General features: G+C 58.0%; 1 protein-coding gene across 1 annotated transcript in view; it reads right to left on the bottom strand.

Annotated features, from left to right (window-relative positions):
• Positions 1 to 22,596, bottom strand: part of IL16 (interleukin 16) — a 70,543-nt gene that overhangs the window by 16,165 nt on the left and 31,782 nt on the right. The window contains 9 exon segments of the mRNA XM_012751916.3: positions 198 to 682; positions 3,763 to 3,850; positions 7,716 to 7,848; positions 10,579 to 10,646; positions 10,648 to 10,697; positions 14,259 to 14,475; positions 15,055 to 15,128; positions 20,217 to 20,331; positions 22,145 to 22,255. Of these exon segments, the coding sequence (XP_012607370.2) occupies positions 198 to 682; positions 3,763 to 3,850; positions 7,716 to 7,848; positions 10,579 to 10,646; positions 10,648 to 10,697; positions 14,259 to 14,475; positions 15,055 to 15,128; positions 20,217 to 20,331; positions 22,145 to 22,255 (1,341 nt within the window).

Here is a 22,596-nt window from a genome sequence, read left to right as displayed (position 1 = left end):
CCCGGAGGCCGGCGGGCAGGCCGGGTTTGCCAACCTTCCAGGCTGCCTCCCTGCAGTCCTCAACTGAGTCCTAGGTGCCAGCTTCCCCGAGGTGGGGCAGGAGAAACCCTGGCTCCGCCGCCGCCCGCTCTGCAGCGATGCCCGGGGACAGTGGCGGGTGGCGCAGGAAATGCCACCGGCGAGGACGCCCCGCTTACCTGGCCACAGGTGGGCAGGGTGTGCCCGGAAGGACACAGGGAGCTCTCTCTCTCTTCCAGACTCTTCTGAGGGTCGCTGTCGCTCTTAAAGTACTTTCTGGGCGGAGGCTTGGGCTTGGAGGACGTGGGCTTTCTCACCAAAATCTCGAAGGATTTCTTCAGCCGCAGCGGCGGGTGGCCGGCCCGGCTCTCGGGCAGCGGGGGGCTCTCCTGGGGCGGCCCGGAGGACCCCGCGGGAAGCAGGCCCGGCTCCCGTCCCAGGGGCGGGCTGGGGCCCTGAGTGCTGGCCACCGGGTCTGGGGGCCGCGGCTCGGCGCCGGCGCCACTGCTGGGACTGCCACCAGGGGACCCGGACACGTAGCTGCTGTCGCTGCTGGAGCGGACCATGACCTTCTGGGCTCGGCGGTGGGGGGGCGCCGAGCTCTTCTCCCGCTCCCTCTCCAGCGTGGGCCGCCCGTGCCAGCTGCTCTCCAGCCTCTTGGCGCCTGTGCGGGAAGCTTGCGTGAACCTGCGGTGCCCGGCGTGGAGGACAAGCACCCCTGTGGCCTCGCCAGGGCTGTCCGCAGGTGGCACGGGGCACACCGCTGTCCGCTTCCTGGCTGGGCTGCTCTGGGCCTGGGCGTGGCCGTCCTGACCTTGGGCTGGGAGAACCGTTCAGGCTTTCTGAGCCTGCAGATACGGAGACACGCCACCCAGACTGCCCACCGAGGAAGAGCGCGGTGTCCTGGCTGTGGGGAGCGCGGGGGCAGCTGCTGGCAGCTGTTGGTGCTTCCCAGGATGCCGCTGCCCAGGGCCACCCGTCCCCAGGACTGAAGGAGACGGCCAGAGTCCCAGCCATTCCTGCCAACTCCAGCAACTCATTCCGGCCATTCCGGCCACGTTGGCTGTGGGGCTCCAGGGGTGGCCGAAGGGAGCTCTGGGTGCGCATCCCAGCTCCTCCTCCCCCTGCCCCGCCTACTGCCATCCCTCCCTCCTGCAGGTGTTGACTCCTGTGACACTTCTTTTCTTTTGAGACAGAGTCTCACTCTGTTGCCCGGGCTAGAGTGAGTGCCGTGGAGTCAGCCTAGCTCACAGCAACCTCAACCTCCTGGGCTCAAGCGATCCTCCTGCCTCAGCCTCCCGAGTAGCTGGGACTACAGGCATGCACCACCATGCCCGGCTGATTTTTTCTATATATTTTTAGTTGGCCAATTAATTTCTTTCTATTTTTAGTAGAGACGGGGTCTCACTCTTGCTCAGGCTGGTCTCGAACTCCTGACCTCGAGCGATCCTCCCGCCTCGGCCTCCCAGAGTGCTAGGATTACAGGCGCGAGCCACCGCGCCCAGCCGACACTTCTTAATAAACACAGCTCATGCCAAATGGGGACCCTACCACCCACGACACTCCCCGTGTGCGTCTGTGAAACAGGGTTGATGATTCCGGGGTGCTGGGCTGGTTTTGAGGCTCCACACAACAAAGAGAGAGACGGCCTGGGAGGGCACTTGAACCTTATACCAGAAGGGGTTTCCAGCTGAGGATGAGGCAGGTTGGAAACCAGTTTGTTAGCCAGACCCCCTCTGTCTCTGTCCCTCCCCTCCAGCCCTTCTGGGCTCCCCGCCGGAGCTCTGGGCCCCCCACACACTCTTCTCCGCTGGCGAGCTGCCAGAGACGCCCCTTTCCTAAAACCACAGCTCCAGGGGGTGGGAGCGGAGTGAGGCCGAGTCTCTTGCTCAAATTCCAGCTTGTTCTTGAGAGCCCGGGATGCCCGGGGTCCCCTGACAGGCACCTGTACCCCAGGGAAGGACCCTGGCCACCCGGGCTCCCCATTCCCACTCTCTTTCAGGAAAACAAGTTTTCTTTCGCTTTTTCCTGGTCACAAAGTAACGCGTCCTCCTTGGAGAAAACTCAGCCACAGGAGGGAAGGAGTGAGCGTGAAAATCCACCTGTGGTCCCGTCAGCTGGAGACGGCAGCCGTCAGATCGTGGTGTTTCCCTGTCACGCTTCCCCACGCGTGTGTGTATGATGCGTGGGGAGAAACAGCCGACCGTGGCTGAATAAATTTCTATGTTCCATTCTATTTCCCCCGGACGCTTTCCAGGTCGTTAAAGCTCCTTGCCAGCGTCAGTGCTAACGGTGGCACATTGTTCTGTCACGTGCATGTTCCAATGACTTGGCCGTGCCCAGAGGCTGGGGACTGACATTATACTTTCCTGGTTTAAGAATTAAAGTTAGTGAGTAATGTATGTGCTCTGCCCAGAGCATTTGAGAGTAACGTGTTCCGGACAGGCTCCCTGTGACAAACAAGGTTGCTGCCTGGAGGCGTAACAAAGGACCTGAGTTCCTGCAAGTAATCAAGAGCTGCCCCGCCCCACGGCAGTGGGGGTCTGGAGACCACATGATAAACACATTGTTCCTGTGATTGCTGCTTAGCCCTATAAGATGGCTGGTTAGTCAATGATGGGTAAGATTCCTCAGGGAGGAACAACCTAGACAGGCACAGCCGCTGGGGGTCAGCCTAGAGGAACTGGGGACAGAAAGTGGCCCCCGTGGCTGCCTTGCTTAAGCTTGCTAATGTTGGTCTGTGATCTATGCCTGGCACCTTGAGCAACTGCCTGGAAACCTTAAGTCAGGGGACATCTGTGTCCTTAGGCTACATGTTCTGGAATTTATGGCCATTGCTGTAATGCCTGGGTGGTCACGTATAAGGAACTAACTTTGATTCTTTTGGAGTATAAAAATAAACTGAGCAGTGCATTGGGCACTCAAGTCTTGTACCGTTTTTGTGTGTGTCTGTGTCTTTCCTTTTGTGTCTCTTTGTGTTCTCTCTTCATCCCTCATCCTGCAAACAGGCCATGGCACCTAGGGGCTGGCCTGAGAGTCTAGCAGGGGGTTTCCATCCCAGATGCTGTGTGTGCTAGTGGAGTGGCTCCGAGCAGGAGAGCCTCTGGGGCCTCACCTTTTCCTATAAAAGGTGCATCAAAATTAGACGTGACGCAATGCACGAGCCAGCGCAGCATCTGACATGATACGAACTCAATACACGTTAGAGGTCATGTGCCCAGACCAGGGGCTGCAAGCTCAGATGCCCGCATAGGCAACCTGTGGATGGCACCTGGCGTAGGTAAAGGCAGAGGCAGGCACCACAGGGAGAGCGCCCTCCATGCTAACAACTCAAATCCAGATGCTTTTAAAAACCTTTACATAGAAAAAACTAGCCAGGCACGGTGGCGCATGTCTGTAGTCCCAGCTACTCGGGAGGCTGAGGCAGGAGGATCCCTTGATCCCAGGAGTTGGAGGTTGCTGTGAGCTAGGCTGACGCCACGGCACTCACTCTAGCCTGGGCAACAGAGTGAGACTCTGTCTCAAAAACAAACAAAAAAACCCCAAACCTTGTGTCTTCCAAACAAAGCAAAAATGTGAGCCAAATTAGCTGGTGGGCTGCTGGCTTTCTACCTTCGTCTATGCAGCCGTGAGCCTGTGATGACTGTCCTACTATCCCTCGGGTAGAAGGTGAGTGGATGGCTAAACCCTACGCTTTCTGGGAAGGCGAAGATACGTCAAGTCCAAGTTCACCGTTTTTCTTACCTTCCAGACTCCATTGGTGCCTCTCCTTTCCGAACTTGGTGTTCTCCACAGCCTGGGCCACGGCTTCCTTGAGTTGCTGTTCAGAGACCTGGAAAACGCCAGGCACCTCCTCGAACAAACAGCGGACGCTCGTGCACCTTGCTCCTGCGCCTGTTCCAGCCCCCGGGCCAGGCCCCGGGATTCTAGTTTCTTTCTTCCCAAACCACACTAAAAACAGCTGGAAAATTCTACCTCCAGGAACACCCTGGAGACCAATGGCTCCCCCGTGTCTTCTCGATAAGGTCCAAAAAAGTCTGTCAATAAAGGGCTTCCCAAGGCGGCACCTCTCGGCTCCCAAACCCTCTGCCCACCACTTGCTGCAAAACTCCAGGCAGAGTTACCACTCCGTAGTTGGCCTGTGCGCACTATTCTATTCTCAGATGTGCCGCCACGGCGACGGCATCATCAACCGCAATGCCGCGACCGTCACCATAACCCTTACACTCTCTGTGTCCTGCCTCACGGGCCGTTGTCACTTTAGAGGAGTGTGGGTCAACCAGACTCGAATTCTGCCTATCTGGGGAGGCCTGGGCAAGTCGCTCAACCTTCTGAGCCTCAGTTTCTCCTTTCATAAAATAACAACGACAAATCCCACTTCGCAGTGAGGGCACGGAGTTTAAAAAAAATAAATCGTTTGACATCGAAAGCACGGGAAAACAAAAGAAAAAGTAGACATGTGGAACTATGTCAAAAATTAAAAATTCTGAGCCTCAAAGGGCACGATCAACAGGGCGAAAAGGCAATTCAGAGAATGGGAGAAAATATTTGCAAATCACATATCTGATAAAGGGTTAAGGTCTGGAATATATAAAGAACTCCTACGACTCAACAACAGCAACAAAATCCAACCTCATTAAAAACTGGACACAGGATTCAAATAGACGTTTGCCCAAAGAAGACACGCGAGTGGCCAGCAAGCCCACGAGAAGGTGCCCGGCACCACCGACCACTAGGGAAATGCCAATCAACAGCCACAATGAGACGCCACTCCACACCCATCATCAGGACGGCAACAAAACAGGAAAATAGCAAGTGCCGACAAGGATCTGGAGAAAACACTGGAACCCTTGCACAGTGGATGGGAATGGTGCAGCTGCCGTGGAAAATAGGGTGAAGGCTCCTCAAATATTTAAAAATGGAATTATCATATTCCACCCAGCGATTCCACTTCTGGCTATAAACCCCAACAGAATTGAAATCAGCATCGCGAGGAAATATCCGTACCCCGTGCTCATTGCAGCACCATTCACGGCAGTCACAAGGCAAAAGCGACTCAAGTATTCATCCACTGGAGATAAATAAAACATGGTAGGCATACATACAACAGACTGCTAGTTGGCCTTAGAGAGGAATGAAATTCTGACACCTGCTACCAACCGCATGGACGAACCCCGAAGACATTCTGCTAAGTGAAAGAAGCCAGTCGCAAAAACACAGATGTTACGAGTCCACTTGCACGAGGCCCGTAGAGCCGCCGAAAATCAGAGAGGCAGAAGGAGAAGGGGCAGCGCTCAGGGCTAGAGCGTTTGCCCGCAAACAGGTGGGGGACGGGGGGAGACGGTGGCTGGCAGGGTGGGGGGAGCGGAGAACGGGGAGTCTAATGAGTGCAGAGTTTAGTTCTGCAGGATGAAAAGACTTCTGGGGACGGATAAATGGATGGACGAACAATAAGATTTGTCCTTAATGCCGCTGAACTGTACACTTAATAATGGCTAAGACTGTAAATTTTATGTTGTGTATTTTACTCAATAAAAAAGTAATAGATCCATTAACGTGCTGGGCCAGCACCTGGCAGATGGCACACTCTCGACAGAGGAGCGTTGTCACCCCAGCAGTCCGAAAGGCGGGATATCGCTTTCCCATCCCGGATTTGCCGGCCAGAGACCCTGGAGGTTGGAGGGATCGCCCAGGGTCTCCAGACGTGAGCAGGGGACAGGGCGTGGGTCGGGCGTCCTGATGCTAAGCCCGCTGTCTTCTCCCCGCCTCCCTCCTGTGCCCCGGGCGCCCCCTGCCTGGGTGCCTGAGCCTTTTCTGCAGCCCCGAACCCTGCCTGTCCTGCGTGCTTGTCCGAGCAGCGGGACCCCGGCTCCCTCACTCTGAGGCCCTCCCTCACTCTGCGGCCTCCCTGTGTGAGTCCCCCCCGCCAGCCGGAGTGCTGGCTCCTCCCACCCCTCGGGCCACGCCGGCACCTGCCGCTCCCTGGCTCCTGCTCCGCTGCTCTTTGGTCCCAGTCCTGAAGGCAGCAAGGGCCACTGAGGGACCGGTGAGGGCCTTCCTGTCCTTCTGCTGCCCAGAGGTTTAGGCCAAGCGTGTGTTTGCCTTCAGCAAGAAGCAGTGTGCTTGCGCCTAGCGCGTTTAGCTTCAGTGTGCAACAGCCGCACCCGGCCAGGGTTCGAATCTCACCGCACCTGCTACGTGTCAATCTCCCCATCGTTCCGTTTCCCACCCAGTTTTTGCTGTGGGTTTAGGACTCAGTGAGTGAAGAGCACAGGGTCTAAAAGGGTTTAAATTGTAGCTTCCGAGTAGCACCACCATCGGGCAAGCTCCTCTTCCTTTCTGAGCCTCAGTTTCCTCGTTTGTAAATTGGAGGGAAAAGCCACACTGACGTCAGAGAGCTGCACCACCCAACGCAGCTGTGACGTTGTCACGTCTTTGCAAACGTGCCCGGCCCACGCCAGGGCGTGAATAACTAGTGATGGTCGTGGTTATTCCAAGGTCCCTGAAGTGCTGTCACCAATGTCATGGCATCACCCCCTGAGCCCAGCTCCAGCCGGGGCCCCACCGAGTCACCAGCGGCCCTAAGCTGCCTACTGGGCACCTCCCCAGGACACCTCCAGGCACCTCCGTCTGCTTGTGCCCCGCGCTGAGATTGTTCTCGTCCCTCCCAGGCCTGCTTCCCTCCCCTCCTCTCTCCGCTGGTGGTGACATCTCCGTCTCTCTCTCCTCCAGCCTAAACGTCACCCCTGCTCCTCTCGCCCCAGCGCCGCCCAGCCACCAGCCCTCCTCCGCTCTGCCCCAGCGTCACCCCCTGTAGCCCCTTCTCTGATCTGTAGCCCCTTCTCTGATCTCTTCCCACATCTACCGTTGAGCTCCAGCCCTCACCGCCTGTTCCCTTCCTCTCTCACCCCCCGCCCCCTCCATCCTGTCCTCTGCCATCAGAGGTTAAAAAATGAACATGCTACAGACCTGCCCTAGCTCCTTCCCGCACACAGAATACATGCGAACTCCTCGGCATGCTGTTGAAAGCCCCTTGCAGCGCCACCCCACCGCCTGGCCCGCCCCTGCTCCAATCCCTCTCACCCCAGCGCGACACCCGGCCCCACAGAACCTGCCGACTCCTCCGTGTCGGCCCCTCCCTGTCGCTTTGGCTTACGGCTTTGTGTTCCTGCTGCCTGGAAGGGCCTGGCCCAGACTCTGTGTCTGTGGGGAACCGGCCTCTGGTCTTCCCTGCTTTGTGAGCCCTGCCCCGCGGGGTCCCTGTGTTCCGGCCGCTCTGCCAGCATTTCCATGTGGGTCTCTCCGCCGAGACCGCCAGCACCTGGAAGGCTGGACCGCTCCCTAGGGACGAGTTCGTCTCTGCAGGCCCGGGCCAGCTCCATGCACACCACACTGGGTGCCGCCCAGCTGCATCTTGCACCCACTGGCCGGGCACCCGGGCCTCGATCTTCCCGCCCTAGAACGCGTAGCCCAGCTGCACGAGCTTCCCTAAGTCAAGCCTTTGACAGACAGGAGCTCGTTAAGGGGCCTCGATCTCCGCTGCAGACATCTGTTCCCATGGAAACTTGGGACAGGTTCTTAAGAACTCGGGTCCAAACCCAGGCTCAAATGACATCTCTGTCGTCATCCGTTTTTTGTCCCGATTTTGCTAGTGAAAGAGCGAGCCGGGGCGTGGAGGGTCTCCCAGCGGGTGTTACCTGCGGGTCCGGATGCCGGCTGACGGTGATGGGGACGGGGCCGGGGTCACAGTGGCTCAGGATGGCGTAGACGTCGTTGAGCGTCATGCAGTGCACCGGGGAGTCGTTGATCTCCACGATCTCGTCCCCGCACCTGCGGGAGGACCCACAGGAAGCCGTCGGGGAGAGAAACACTTTGGCATTTGGGGGGCCGCCGCCCCAGGCCCGCTCCTGGCCGCACTGTTTGACGAGATCTAAAAATCTCATCGTGGCGTGGACCTCCCCAGCCGCCGGACCAGGACGCAGAGCGGGGCAGACCGAAGCGGCACGCCCCACGCCCCTCGCACACGACGGCAAGGTGGAGGCATCTCGTACCCGCAGAGGGCCGACAGCAACAAAAGTGCCTCTGAGGCCGGGCGCGGTGGCTCACGCCTGTAATCCCAGCGCTCTGGGAGGCCGAGGCGGGCAGATCGCTCGAGGTCAGGATTTCAAAACCAGCCTGAGCAAGAGCGAGACCCCGTCTCTACTATAAATAGAAAGAAATTAATTGGCCAACTAATATATATATATATATATATATATATATATATATATATATATTAGCCGGGCATGGTGGCGCATGCCTGTAGTCCCAGCTACTCGGGAGGCTGAGGCAGGAGGATCGCTTGAGCTCAGGAGTTTGAGGTTGCTGTGAGCTAGGCTGACACCACGGCACTCACTCTAGCCTGGGCAACAAAGCGAGACTCTGTCTCAAAAAAAAAAAAAGAAAAAAGTTCCTCTGTGACTTTCCTCCTCTTTTTCCCATTTGGCTACAGTCAGGACGGAGGGTGTGGCTTAGCCAATCAGCCACGAGCTAGTCCATCACGCCCTGTGGGCTCCGTGCCCCCACAGCAGGGCAGTCGGGAGGAAGGATTGGCTCTAACACGGCACACACGGGATGCCGGGTGTCGCACCCAACATCATCCTGTATGTGCTGGAAGGTAAAGGAAAAATCACTCTGCAGGAAAGCAGTGAGCGAGGTTCCTCCAGAAAGCAGTAAGGAGAGAAGGCGACAGAGTTCATTCTAGTCGTGAGGTGGGAAGGGAGTGAGCGGCAACCTAAACACAAAAACAAGGAAGGTGGAAAGTCGGGGCCGCATAGACACATGGAGCATCCGTGCAATCCAGTCCCCTTCCCGTCACAGGTGGGGAAACTGAGGCACGGAGCGTGAGATGATTTCCCTGATAAGACCCAGCTCAGGGATTGAAAAAATCTTTCTGTGAAGGATGGGAGAGGCCGGGCACAGTGGCTCACGCCTGTAATCCCAGCACTCTGGGAGGCAGAGGCGGGCGGATTGCTTGAGGTCAGGAGTTTGAAACCAGCCTGAGCAAGAGCTACTATAAATAGAAAGAAATTAATTGGCCAACTAATGTATATAGAAAAAATTAGCCGGGCATGGTGGCGCATGCCTGTAGTCCCAGCTACTCTGGAGGCTGAGGCAGGAGGATCGCTAGAGCCCAGGAGATTGAGGTTGCTGTGAGCGAGGCTGACGCCACGGCACTCACTCTAGCCTGGACAACAGAGCGAGACTCTGTCTCAAAAAAAAAAAAAGGATGGGAGAGTCACTGTTTGAGGTTTTGCAGCCTTCCCGATACTATCATCCCTGTCGCGAGTCCCCAGCCTTGCGGTTGTAGCATGACAGCCCCAGCCACAGGCAGTGCGGGAACCAGTGAGCACACAGGTGACAGGCTGCGGTTTGCAGAGCCGGGCCCAGCTGGCCACCCGTAGGGCCAGGACTGCGACTCGGGTGTCCGGAGGCCGACTTCCCTGTTCCTCCTGCCGGGGCCCAGGGCTTCCTTTTCCCGGATGCCTGCCGAGCCGGCCCCTTCACCCTTGTGCTAGGAGAGTGCACGTTTTTACGAAGGTAACAAACTGGAGATCACCGTCATACAGCACCGGATGCCAAGGAAAGCGGAAGCTTCCAGAAGCTCCCTCCTAGCTGCTGCGGGTCTAGCAGGGAGGCACCTTCTGGCTGAGGGGACCAGACCTGCAGTACGTGCCAGGTACTCGAACAGCAGCTCAGCAAATCAGTCACTCCCCTGCAGGTGACAGCTGCAGACCCCTTTCTAACTCAGACGCTCCACCAAGATACCCTGGTCGGCAGGGCTTGCCCTTCCACATCCTGCAGTCATAGGAGACCCTGCAAAAATGTGGCAAAACTCTCCTGATTTGGCAAGACCCAAACCCAGTGAGAAGGGAGGTATCTGCACCACACATGGATGTCGGAGCTGAGCCTGACCTTGGGACACCGTAGGAGAGCCACAAGTTGCAACAAAGTTAAATTGGAATAAAGTGGGGTTTTTTTTAAAAAGCCAAATTCCGATCACTTATTAACAAGAAAATTTAGATCTGTACTTCTATTAGAAGTTATCTGCAAACAAATATATCTGGAGTTCCTGAAATATTTTTTTTAACGCCAACAAGTAACTATACTTCTAATTTTTTAAATTAAGCTGCATTTTCCATTTGGAGCTCACAAGGAAGACCTCATCGAAGCTCCCATTTCTGCTGCTGTAAATTCTACAGGAGCTAATTCTGAATTGAAGCGTGTTGGTCTCGTGCCGTCTGGGGTGGACTGGTGTCCTCGAGCCGATGCTTCTGCGGCTGGACGTGGGTTTTGTGAGGATGCAGGTCTGGGCTGGGGCGCCCGAGACGCTGCGTTTCCAAGCAACGCCTGGCGACGCTGAAGCTGCGGGTCCAGGGACCACGCCGTGAGGACCCGGGCTCCGAGCCGTGCCCAGATCTCTCCAAACATTTCGCCCCAAATCAAGCCCCTGACACTCTAAGTTGCTTCCACCCTCCTTGTAGGTCGGGGGTCTGTTCCAACACGGAAGAAAAGACGTACCGGAGTCGCCCGTCCAGATGCGCCACAGAGCCCGGGGACAGCGTGTGCACGAAGATGCCCGAGATGCAACTGGACGTAGGGCACGCTGCACAGGCCGATGCCCAGCCCCACGCCGGCCTCTGCGGGGGGCGGGGAGACGCGTGATGAGCTCTCCTGGTGCCGTGGTCCGTCAGTGGTGTCTACTTATTGCTTTCGTCCCTCCCACATTCCCGGAGGGTGGGTGAGCTGTGTGCAGGCTCTAGGGTCAGGACCCGGGGCCAAGGCAGAGCAGGAGAGCGGAAGGACTAGAAAGGACAGAAGGATCGAGTGTGGAAGGACTAGAAAGGACAGAAGGATCGAGTGTGGAAGGACTAGAAAGGACAGAAGGATTGAGTGTGGAAGGACTAGAAAGGACAGAAGGAGGAACAGATGGAGACAGAGAGAGAGGGAGGGAGGGAAGGAGACAGGGATGGAGGGAGGGAGGGAAGGAAGGAGGGAGACAGGAAGGGAGGGAGACAGGGAGGGAGGGAGACGGGGAAGGAGGGAGACGGGGAGGGAGGGAGGGAGCGAGCAATGGAGGGAGGAAGACAAGGCAGGGAGGGAGGGAGACATGGAGGGAGGGAGGGAGACAGGGAGGAGGGAGACGGGGAAGGAGGGAGGGAGACAGGAAGGGAGGGAGGGAGGGAGGGAGGGGAGGGAGGGAGGGGAGGGAGGGAGCGATGGAGGGAGGAAGACAGGCAGGGAGGGAGGGAGACCGGGGAGGGAGGGATGGAGGGAGGAAGAGGGAGGGATGGAGGGAAGGAGGGAGATAGGGAGGGAGGGATGGAGGGAGGAAGAGGGAGAGAGGGAGGGAGGGAGGGATGGAGGGAAGAAGAGGGAGGGATGGATGGGAGGGAGGGAGGGAGGAGACAGGAAGGGAGGGAGGGATGGAGGGAGGGAGGGATGGAGGGAAGCAGAGGGAGGGATAGATGGAGGGAGGGAGGGGAGGGGACAGAAGGGAGGGAGGGAGGAAGGAGGGAGGGAAGGAGGGAGGGAGACAGGGAGGGAGAAGGAGGGATAGAGGGAGGGAGGGAGGAGATGGGAAGGAGGGAGGGAGGGAGGGGAGACGGGGAGGGAGGGAGGGGGAAGGATGGATGTAGGAGAAGGGAGGGAGGGAGGGAAGGATGGATGTAGGAAGAAGGAGGGAGGGAGGGAAGGAGGGAGGGAGACAGGGAGGGAGGGAGGGAAGGATGGAGGGAGGGAAGGATGGAGGGAGGGAAGGATGGAGGGAGGGAAGAGGGAGGGAGACAGGGAGGGGGAGGGCGGAGGGAAGGAGGGAAGGAGACGGGGGAGGGAGGGAGTGAGGGAAGGAGGAAGGAAGGAGAGATAGAGACAGGGAGGGAGGGAGAGATAGAGACAGGGAGGAAGGAGGGAGGAGGGAGGGAGGGAAAGAGGGATGGAGACAGAGAGAGGGAAGGAGACCAGGGAGGGAGGGAAGGAGGGGAGGACGGGGAGGTATCAGAGGACGATAAAGTATCTGGGACAATCGGTGGGGACTGGCTGGCCACAGGGACGGCCACCTCAGGCCTCAAGAAGAGACGGCACTCAGGTAAAGCACGAAGGGCAAGCACACGCGAGGGCCAAGGAGCTGGGGCCGAGCCCCCCAGAAGCAGAAATGGACGGGAAAGTTGGGGTCCGTGTGGCCTGCAGCGGGGAGCCTGGGGAGGGGACTGGAGAGGCACGGGGCAGATTAGACGGGCGTCATCGTAAACAAGGGATTCCCCCACACGGCCAAGAGAAGACTCGAGGCAGAGCTGTGCGCCAGGAAGGAACAAGCCCCAAGTCCTGTGTGGCCGAGGTCTGGCTGCTGTGGGGAGAGGGCTGTGGGCGACAGGGACCAGGGGAGGAGAGGCAGCAAGGGGGCGGCGGGCGGGCTGGCCCGCAGCTCGTGCGCAGCCGGAGAAAAGCGGGCGGACTGCGCTGTGCAGACAGACTTGCCTCGGGGGAAATGTAAGAATTTAATAACTAAACTCAGAACGAACGACCCAGCGGTGCTTGGGCCGGACAGAGGGGATGCCGGTGGGGTTTCCACGGCACCAGGGAGCTACGGGAGGCCCGGCTCTGAAGGCCTGAGGGCGAGGCTGGGTGCGGAACCGCCCATGGAGGCTGCGGGTGTCCTGGGGCCGTGGGGAGCAGCCGTTCGCCCGTGTGGACCTGGAACCCGGCCGAGACGCCAGGGTGGCAGCACGTGGGGCCTGGGGGACGGGGGCTGGACGGGACCCCGAGAGTGGGGGACACGGCCTGGGGCTATCCAGCGTGGAGAGGCCTGGGGAACGGGGCAGCCGGCAAGGGGGACGGGGTGCAGTGGCTCAGGCCCTCACCTTCCCACGCTGGTCCCCCCCGCACTGCCCCGAGGGATGTGGTGGCGGCGGCCGTTGGCAAGTCCACGGGATGGGTGGGGATTTCGGCTATGACCCGGCTGACAAGCAAGGACCAAGCCTTCCCAGAGCCCGGGTCTCCAACCAGAGCAAGCGTTTCGCCCGGTGAGCACCCAGTGGCTGGGGTTGGGGGGGACCCGTTTACAATGCGGGGCTCTGGGCCTCGCCCCAAACGCTGTTGAAGCCAAATCTCTGGGGTGGAGGCTGGGACAGGACACTGCATCACATAAAATGAGAAAAAAAAACGCCCTCGGGGAAACAGTCTGAGGCTGTGCCCCTCCCTTCCCGTGTCTCCTGGGGAAATCCCTGACAGCCCGACGCAGCGGGCGGGGCCGGGCCGGCCGGACAGTGTCTACGCCAAGGGCCCTGCCAGCCTCCTGGGCCCGCAGAGGCGAGGGGGCGTCAGGGAGCAGAGCCCCCCGCAGGGAATTAACTGCACACCCTCTTCCATCACTTCCACGGCACCCGCCTCCCTCTGCCCGCTCCTCCCGCTCTCTGGCCAGACGGCTGCACGTGGCTTTCCAGTCTGCTTGTGTCACACTGCAGGCCATGCTCCGAGACACCTAGGGGAGCTTAGTCAGACCTAAGCTGACGTGCCATTTCCCGGCTTAGAGACCCTTAAGGGCTTCCCGTTGTGATCACAAGAGAATCGAGCCGCCAAGAGGGTCTGTCCCCGTCCCTGTCTCTGCCACGCGCACAGACCTCCCCTCTCGCCCTGCCCCGCGCGCCCGCCGTGCCGCCTCCCCTCTGCCCCCAGGACCCCACTCTGTGCCACTCTGCCCCCACTTGCCCCTGCTGGTGCCGGCTCGCACACCTGGAGAGACGACGGCCTCCCAGGCCCGCGGCAGGTGGCAGCCCACCTGGGTCCCTGCACGTCAGAGAGAGCAAGGACCTCGGCTCTCCTGCTACAGGAAAGAAAACGGAGGCCGGGGAAGGGGCAGCGACCTGCCTCCCAGTCCCTTCCCACGCCGGCCGCAGAGCCACAGCCGCTGGCCCACCGTGGCCGTGTGCGGGTGTCGCTCTGCGTGTGGCTTGTGTTTGCTCTGCTGTGTTCTATCCCTGTCACCGCACGGGGACACACGGACCGGGTTCTAAAAGTGCGTCTGGAGCTTCTCTAAGCAGAGGGCTGGGCGTGGCTGCCCAGCCTGGCCACATGGTGGCCACGAAACCCGCCAGAAGATGACACCCCACCTGGCTCCCGGGCCGACTCCAGGAGCAAAGCCGGGAGACCCGGCCGGTGCGGGGGGCCCGGCAGCGGGCGGGGGAGGGTGGCGGCGCCCCTACCTTTCTGCAGGGACACCTCCACCATGATCCTGTAGTTGGGCTTGGCGGCGCAGGCGGGCGCAGGGGGGCTCTCCGTGATGAAGCAGCCGCCGTCCCTGGCGACGCAGGTGCTGGAGCTGAGCGAGCGGCACAGCGGCGGGGACAGGGCGCCGCACAGGGCGGGCGGCGCGGTCAGGCGGGTCCTCACGGTGAGGGTGAGCAGCCCCTTCTTGGCTTGCTGGAGGGAGGAGAGACGCTAAGGCGTTGTCCGCGGCGACCGGGAGCGGGAGGAACACCGCCCTCCCGGAGAACAGGGGTCAGATACTCTCCACGGAAACGCAGCTGTGTGCGTGCGTGACACATACACGTGTGCATACATTCGCATGTTACGTGTTACACGCATGACATATTTGCACGCATACACATACGCATGCTATGTGCATGCCAGATAGATGGAGGGATAGAGAGATAGAGGCTTGGGGTGAACCAACTGGACTCAGACTCTAAACATCAGTCATTATCACAAAACATCTTTAGTGATTGCCTTAGAAGGGATTTGTAAATATGTCAATATAAATACGTGGAATGCTTTCAAGAAGTTTTATAAATCTCAAGCAGTTTAAAGCCCCCTACACCCACCCTGACCACACCATTACTTTCTGGGTTAGGTCTTCCTTTAACGCCGCGCCAAGGCGGGCACCGGCGAGCCACGCGTGTACAGGATCCCGCGGTCTGGATGTGTAGACTGGGTACCGAGGGTTGGGTCCCTCTGCCGGAAATCCCTGGAGTTTGGCGCATACTGAAAATAAACGGTCACCTTGAACTTCTGCAAAGCGTCCTGATGTGTCAGTCCGGCCATCGACTCCCCATTGAGCTCCAGGATTTCGTCACCTGTCGGGAGAGCAATGGCAGCTAGGAAGGGCTGCTCGATCACAGGGTGCTATCCTCACCTTGAACTCCAGCCTCCCACTGCCCAGCTTTTTGCATTTGGTGCTGCACCCCTGCAAGGCGGGCAGGGCAGCAACGACCAGCCTGCGCTGGCCCCTGCCCACCTCTCTGCTTTCCCTCCTCCCCCTCCCCCCCCCCCCCCCGCCTCGCTGACCCTCCCGCCTTGCTCCGTGCACGGTTTTCTGATGCAGCAAGACCGGCGTTTTCCCCACGATGGTCCGTGCACTTAAATGCCTGTTCCACGACGTTCTCTCCACTAAACTGTTTACCTCCTACCTTCTCCTCTTATCTCGTCTCGATCCTGCAAGCCTTGCTACCTTTCTCCCCTCTGTAGGCTCGGGGCGCCCTACACCCACGGCTGTCACTGCACCTGCCACCTGGCTGGTGAACAGTGATCCACAGACGTCACTCCTGGGCGGGCTGGCGCTTGCCGGGCTCGGGGGCTCTGTCTTCCTGTCGGGAGATGACTCAGGCTCTGGGCCAACGCCGCGTGTGGGCCGCAGAGTGCTCAGTAGACGGGGGTCGGATGGGACGGGTACGGAAGGGCCACGCTGACCTCACTCTAGAGTCGAATAAACCGAGCTCTGAGAAGTCCCAAGTCACACGGTAAGGAGAATCAGGACTCGGGTCTTTTGACTCCAGGTTCTTTCTCACACCTCATACTTCAAGGTGAATAATTTTTTCTCTGTCCAGAAGTTCCTTTTTATGTGGCTATAAAACCTCTTCTCCGTCTCTTTCGATTTATCCAATACACAAACAGGGAGAACCTTCCCTGCATTCGACACTGTACTCGGCAACTCGGAGTGAGCGCTGTGTTCTCGCGGACCTCCGGGCTTTATCACCGATGAGTCTGCCGTCCCCTAATCAAGGTTCCACTGTGCAGAGTCCACAACGTCTTTCCGGTTGCTTTTACCATTGTTTTCCTTTGTCTCTGAAATTCCACAATTTCATCATGATGACCCAGGGTGGAAGGAAATTCTCTGTGCTTCCTCAAGTTGAATTTTCATGCCTTCAATCAATTCTGAAAAATTCTAAGCCACTATCTCTTTGCATATTGTCTCTCTCTTTCAGTCTATTCTTTCTTTCTAAAATTCCTATCGGGTACATTTTGAACCTTTTTAACCTATTCTTCATTTTTCTTTAATGCTCATCTTTCTCTTCTTTTATTGTTCATGTGGCCTACTGTATAATTTCCAGTTCGCTAATTTTCCTTACATCTAATCTTGTGTTAAACCCACCCATTGAGGTTTTTATTTCAATGACTCTGACTTTTTTTTTTTTTTTAATTTCTGGGGATTTTTATTTTTTACATCCACCTAATTTTTTCATTGCGTTCTGGTCTTATAGTTTATATTCCTTCTTTTATTTTTTAAAATAATTATATATAGTTTCTTTTAGGTTATTCTGCTATCTTAAGTTTTTGAGGGCTAGTCCTCCTTTCTGTCATTTCTGATGACCCTCCTGAATAGTGGCCCCTTCCTGATGTAGGATGTAATCTCTATCATAAACTCACTTGTCAGGATATCCAGGTTTTCTGTGCAGTTTCCATGTACCACCAGGCACCTCAGGGGTTTCACTGGCTTGGGACTGGTTTGAATATTAATTTCTCAGCTTGGAGATTCCTGTGCTCTACAAGAACTACAAATGGGACCCTCGGGCCCATGCATGACACAGGCGTTGGTATCATTTTCCCGCGAGAGACATTTTTGCCCACTCGGGAACCCTGGGCAAAGCTAAGTGTCCCCACTGCTTCCCCGGGGCCTGCAGCCTTTCCAGGGGGGCTCTGTCAGCAGCAAGGCCTCGTACCGGCTCCCGGGTCCTCACACGGACCCCCGCCCTGGCCCCAGTCCCCATCGGGGCATTCGACTCCCAGCCCCTGGCCCTGCGGGTCTGTACGGAACCTGCCAGCCCTCTGGGCCACCGGCCCATCAGCCCCTGAGTTTGCTGCACTGAGGCTGAAAGTTGTCCCCTTGTTTTCTAGCAGCCGACGTTTCCATTTCTTGCGTTCGAGTTCGGATGTGCTATTTTCTTTGACATGTCCGTGGGCTGGAGGCAGAGGGTGGGGAGAGTATTCAGATTAATTCAACCTGCTCGGTTGCTGGAACCAAAGTGAAAAACGAAAGGAACCAGGCCTGGTCTGTGTGAGACTCCAAGCGTGGGAGTGGAAATAGACACATTAAAAAAAAGTAATCATCAAAATATAATTAAATGTGTGCTGAAGGAAGGATAGAAAAAGAAAATATTGCAAAATATTGTCCATTCCTTTAGACAAAAGGTCTCCAACTCCTGGGCTCAGGTGATCCTCCTGCCTCGACCTCCCAAAGTGCCAGGATTACAGGCATGAGCCACCTCGCCCGGCCCCTGGAATGCCCTTCTTGATTCCGTGAGGGGCCGAGCCTCTCTTTGGTATCCGTATTAGATGGGGCCAGCTCTGGGCTCCTTGGAGCCTCCTTTCTCTATGTGATCCTCTCTGGTGAAAGTTGAATGACTTGGGTTTTGCCAAATAAATCTCACACTATCACTTTTTGGAAAGAGAGTAAAAAAGGAAACGTTACTGTACACCAAACTTTTCCTGCAACTACTGTATCTGCCATGAACTCCAGGGCGGATTCAGACACTGTACTTTTGAAAGAGATTACAAAAGATGGTTCGGTTGGTTTTTTGAGGCTAGCATCCGGGATTGCATATAAACTGAATGTCTTAGCTCACTGAAGTTCTCTATTGTTTGCTTGTAATTAATGCTAACCAAGGGGGACAAATACTCAGGGGAAAAAAAAAATAAAAAAGGTTGCCTTGGGCACGCCCACACTCAGGAAATGAAAGGAAACCGGAGACTCTCTTTTCTCAACCACTCCCCGCTCTCTGTTCCAACACAAGACAATAAAACAGAAGGTGGCTGCGGACATTCTGGGGGCTTGTTCCTCTTTGGCTCTGCCCCGCCCGCCTCTTGAGTTAGCCGCTCCCCTGGAACCATAACCTGGCCGTCTCCCGACTCCTCCTGTCTCCCTCATCCATGGGCAACCCCAGCTACTGTCCAGGTGCTGATGACCCGGCTCTGACTCCCTGAGCCACGCCCGCCCACTTTTCCATCCCCCTGCTGGGCAGCGCCACCCGGCGGCCACCTGGGCATCACCCTCCCTTGGGGGGTTCAATCACACTCATTCGCCACCTCTGCTTGGTTTCTCTCTGTCTCTTCTCTCATCTGTCCTCCTGTCCCTCAGGCCACCGTCTGGGGCAGGTCCTCGGAGCCAGCTGGCACAACGACCTGTGGACGGGTCTCTCGCCAGCCCATGCTCTGCTTCCTGAATCGCCCCAAAACCCTGGTCACAGCAGGTGCCCCCCACACTCTACAACCTTCAAAGGCTCCCCGCTGCCCCACGCACGGCCATGCCTAATGCCGGGGTCGGCAAACCTTTTCTATAAAGAGCCGGGAGGTAAATACTTGAATCACCGGGAGCAACGGTCTGGCCCCCACAGCCGCTGGACACCGTGCCGTGGCAGCACGAGGGCAGCTCTGGACAGCAGGGACACGATGAGCAGCCTGTGTCCCAGGAAACGTCTTCATGGACACGGGCATGTAAATTTCCTCTCATCTTCACGTGTCACACACGACGCAAAAACACTTTCTAATTCTCTAACCATGTAGAAACGTAAAAACCCGTCTTTGTTTGTGAGCCGCATAAAACCCCCGAGGGCTGCAATGCACCTACCGAGTTTCCCCGAAAATAAGCCCTCCCCATAAAACAAGCCCCTGCGGGATGTCTAAGCACGTGCGCCATAGAAGCCCCACCCCGAAAATCGGCCCCAGTGACCGGCGTGGCTGCGCAGCGTCTGCACGACCCGTGCATGTGGTCGCGGAGCGGGAAAGAACACGAGCAGCCCTTCCCATCCGCCCGTGAGAGATCTGTGGCTCCACAGGAGAGATCGGGGCCAGTGGTTCTAAGGGAAACAGAGTCACAGGACATTCAGGATGGGATTCGGGGTCTGGAGAGTGAGGATGATGATGTTCCAGAAGAAGACGGCTGCACTGTATTTGAATAAATGTAGACTGTTGTACCGTACTTAAAAAAAATAACACATCCCCTGAAAACAAGCCCCAGGGTGTCTTCTCGAGGAAAAATAAATAGAAGACCCTGTCTTGTTTTCCGGGAAACACGGTACCCCTCCCCAGACTGGTCGGGTTAGGGGAGCGGGAGGCTCCCAGCACGGCCGCAGGAGCTGACCGGGCAGGGGCTGCGAACACCGTGCTGTCACTTCTCTTCAGCCACCCTGAGTGTAGCCCCGGCCCTGGCCCGCGGCGGCCACCTCGCCCCGTGACTCCCCGTCCCTGAGCTAGAACCCGATCCCCTCGGGCCCGGCCACTGACCAATAATCCGAGCGTGGCTCCGGCTCGGGGGGAGCTGGGGTGCGGAGGGAACCTGGCCCTGCTCCCGCCTTGTGAAGGTGTGAGCGAGTTGGGGGTGGGGGTGGTTGGGAGGAGAGGGCTCACTGGAGGGGTGGGGGACCCCCAGCGGGCAGACCATGCGCTCATCAAGGGGGGCTCACGTCTGATTCCTCTCCATACGCCCCCGGCCTAGAGCTCCGTGGCTCTCAGAGAATGTCGGTCCCACTCATCTGTGGGAACCCTCGGACCCGCTTCCCTCCGGCTGTGGGTTGGGCAGGGCGGGGAGGAGGACGGGAGGGGATGTTGACGGGTCCCAGCGACCGAGAGAGGGCCCTGGACAGACAGGGAACGGCGGCGGCAGAGAGAATGGGAGCAGAGGGGCAGAAACAGACCCTCGGACCCCGCCCAGCTGGCCACGCACCCGGCTGGGGCCTGAGCAAGCAGACACACACGGCCGGCCGGTGCCTGTCGTGGGGAGCCCCCTTGGGGACCTGCCCCCTCCCCGAGGACCCCAGAACCCCTGATTTCCGGCCGGATCCGGAAAGCTCAGAAACAGGTTGCACCATCCCCTGGTCTTCCACAGCCCGGCGATTCCGGGTCCTGCGTCCGACTCCCGCACCGCGGCCCGCGCAGGGCTGGGGCTCTACCTTCCTGCAGCCTCCCGTCCGCGGCCGCCGCTCCCCCTGCAAAGATGCTCTTGACGTAGATCCCAATGGGGCCGTAGATGCTGTCCTCTCCCCCAACGATGCTGAAGCCCAGGCCCTGGGGAAGAAGAGAGGGGCGGGTTTGGGGCTGCGCCGAGCTTTCTGCCCGGGCGATGCTTTCTGGGGCTGCCTCAGCCTCAGCCAGGGACGGGGAGGAAGGGAAGGTGCCTCGTGTCACAGACCTCAGGGCTGACAGAGGAACGGCCGGGCGGTCCCACCAGGCCTGCCGCGTGGGGCCGTGTCCGGAGCTTCCACGGGGTCTGCTGTCCCCGCGCAGGGCGGGCGGCACGGAGCCCAGAGCCCAGTGCTGTCCCTGCAGTGGGCCATTCCAGACCGGTCTCGTCCCGGCTCTGGGCTGGGGTGAGTAGGGCCACCCTGCAGAGCTCCCAGGCGCAGTCAGACCCTCCTTGCTCCACCCACCAAAATTATGTTAGACAGGTCAAAGAAACCAGCCCTTCCTTATTTCAGCTCCTGGGTGGCTTGGGCTGGTCGGAGCACATTTACGGAAACCGCCTGTGTCTGCTCCGGTTGTTTCCGTGTGCGTGAGCCCATCCCACGCATAAGGCAGCGTGCTTCGGGGTGAGTGCAAAGAAACATCTGAGATGCTCGTCACCGCTGACACTTTTTTTTTGGGGGGGGGCAGGGTCTTGCTCTGTTGCCCAGGCTGGAGTACAGTGGTGCCATCGCAGCTCACTGCAGCCTCGAACTCCTGGGCTCAAGCGATCCTCCTGCCTCGGCCTCCCGAGCAACTGGGACTACAGGCGAGCACCACCACCCCTGGCTAATCTTTTTCTAAATGTTTTGTGGAGACGGGAGGTTCACTACGTCGCCCAGGCTTGTCTCAGACTCCTGGCCTCAAGTTACTCGCCCACCTTGGCCTCCCAACGTGCTAGATGGCAGGCCTGGCCTCCACCCACCCTTTTGTTTCTGCTCCGATGTTTCTGGGTCGTGGAGCCGAGGGCAGCGGGATGCTTCCCGCCTTGAGTGAGGGCCGCCTCCTCTGGGGCTCCGGCCGACAGCAAAGCGTCACCGTCTGTCGAATTACCCGCGCGTAGTGGGGAACGTATATGTCTGAAAGTTTACGTCTGGGTTCCTGCTTTATTGTGCATGAACATCTGGACGGTGGAGGTAGAGTCGGGATCCAGAAGTCTATGTGAATAATTTGGATTTATGTATCAGGTAAAGTTCAGTCCTGGAAAGTGCCATGCCAGGAATAGATAGATAGATAGATAGATAGATAGATAGATAGATAGATAGATAGATATCTGGCCAGGCACGGTGGCTCACGCCTGTAATCCCAGCACTCTGGGAGGCCGAGGCGGGAGGATTGCTCAAGGTCAGAAGTTCGAAACCAGCCTGAGCAAGAGCAAGACGCCGTCTCTACTATAAATAGAAAGAAATTAATTGGCCGACTAATATATATAGAAAAAATTAGCCAGGCATGGTGGCGCATGCCTGTAGTCCCAGCTACTCGGGAGGCTGAGGCAGAAGGATCGCATGAGCCCAGGAGTTTGAGGTCACTGTGAGCTAGGCTGACACCATGGCACTCACTCTAGCCTGGGCAACAGAGTGAGACTCTGTCTCAAAAAAAAAAAAAAAAGGAATAAATAAATCCATATCATGCCAGGGCACAACTTTGAAGGTGTTAGGGCAGTTGGTGGGGAATGGTCTCCTCTGCAGGAAAATGGTCACTTTGTCTAGTTAATTAGGGAATTAATTAGAGAAATGTGTGTTTCTGAACCCAGCTGGCTCTGAGTTTTAAAAGAGGAGACTGGTCCGCGTTCGCCCCCCTGATGCTCCAGCGCCCTGAGTAGCTGTACCGACTCCCGCCCTCCCGGGACACGCAGCCCAGACTCCCGCCCCTTCCTTACCTTCGCCTGCCCCTTCATGAGCACGACGTTGGAGATGACCGAGGCCTGCAGGCCCCCGGACGGCTGCGGCAGCTGCGCGGTACTCAGCGACCGCGTGGGTCTCGTAGGGCCCTGCAGCGGGAGGGTGAGTGGTGAGGCCGGGGAGGCAGGCCAAGGGCAGGAGGGGCTTGCTTGGCTCTAGGCGCCAACTTTGCAGAGCCTGATGTCCCTGCGGCCCCAGGCAGAGGCTCTGGAGCCAAGGAGGTAGGTGCCACCAGGACGCGTCCCCATAACCGAGGTGTCAGGCAGAGCCCGGGAAGCCAAGCGCCAAGAAGGCACTCACGGATGGCGTCCAACCTGAGACACGTTTGCGGAGCTCCCCTGCGCCAGCATGGGGGGTGGGCTGGGGGGCGAAAGCCCAAAGACCTGACAACCCACAGGTAAGTTCTGGCTGGGCAGGCAGGTGGTTCCCA

Source organism: Microcebus murinus, chromosome 7 (genome assembly GCF_040939455.1).
Source record: "Microcebus murinus isolate Inina chromosome 7, M.murinus_Inina_mat1.0, whole genome shotgun sequence".
NCBI lineage: Eukaryota > Metazoa > Chordata > Mammalia > Primates > Cheirogaleidae > Microcebus > Microcebus murinus.
Note: the sequence above shows the minus strand (reverse complement) of the source record. Positions and strands in the feature narration are given on the sequence as shown.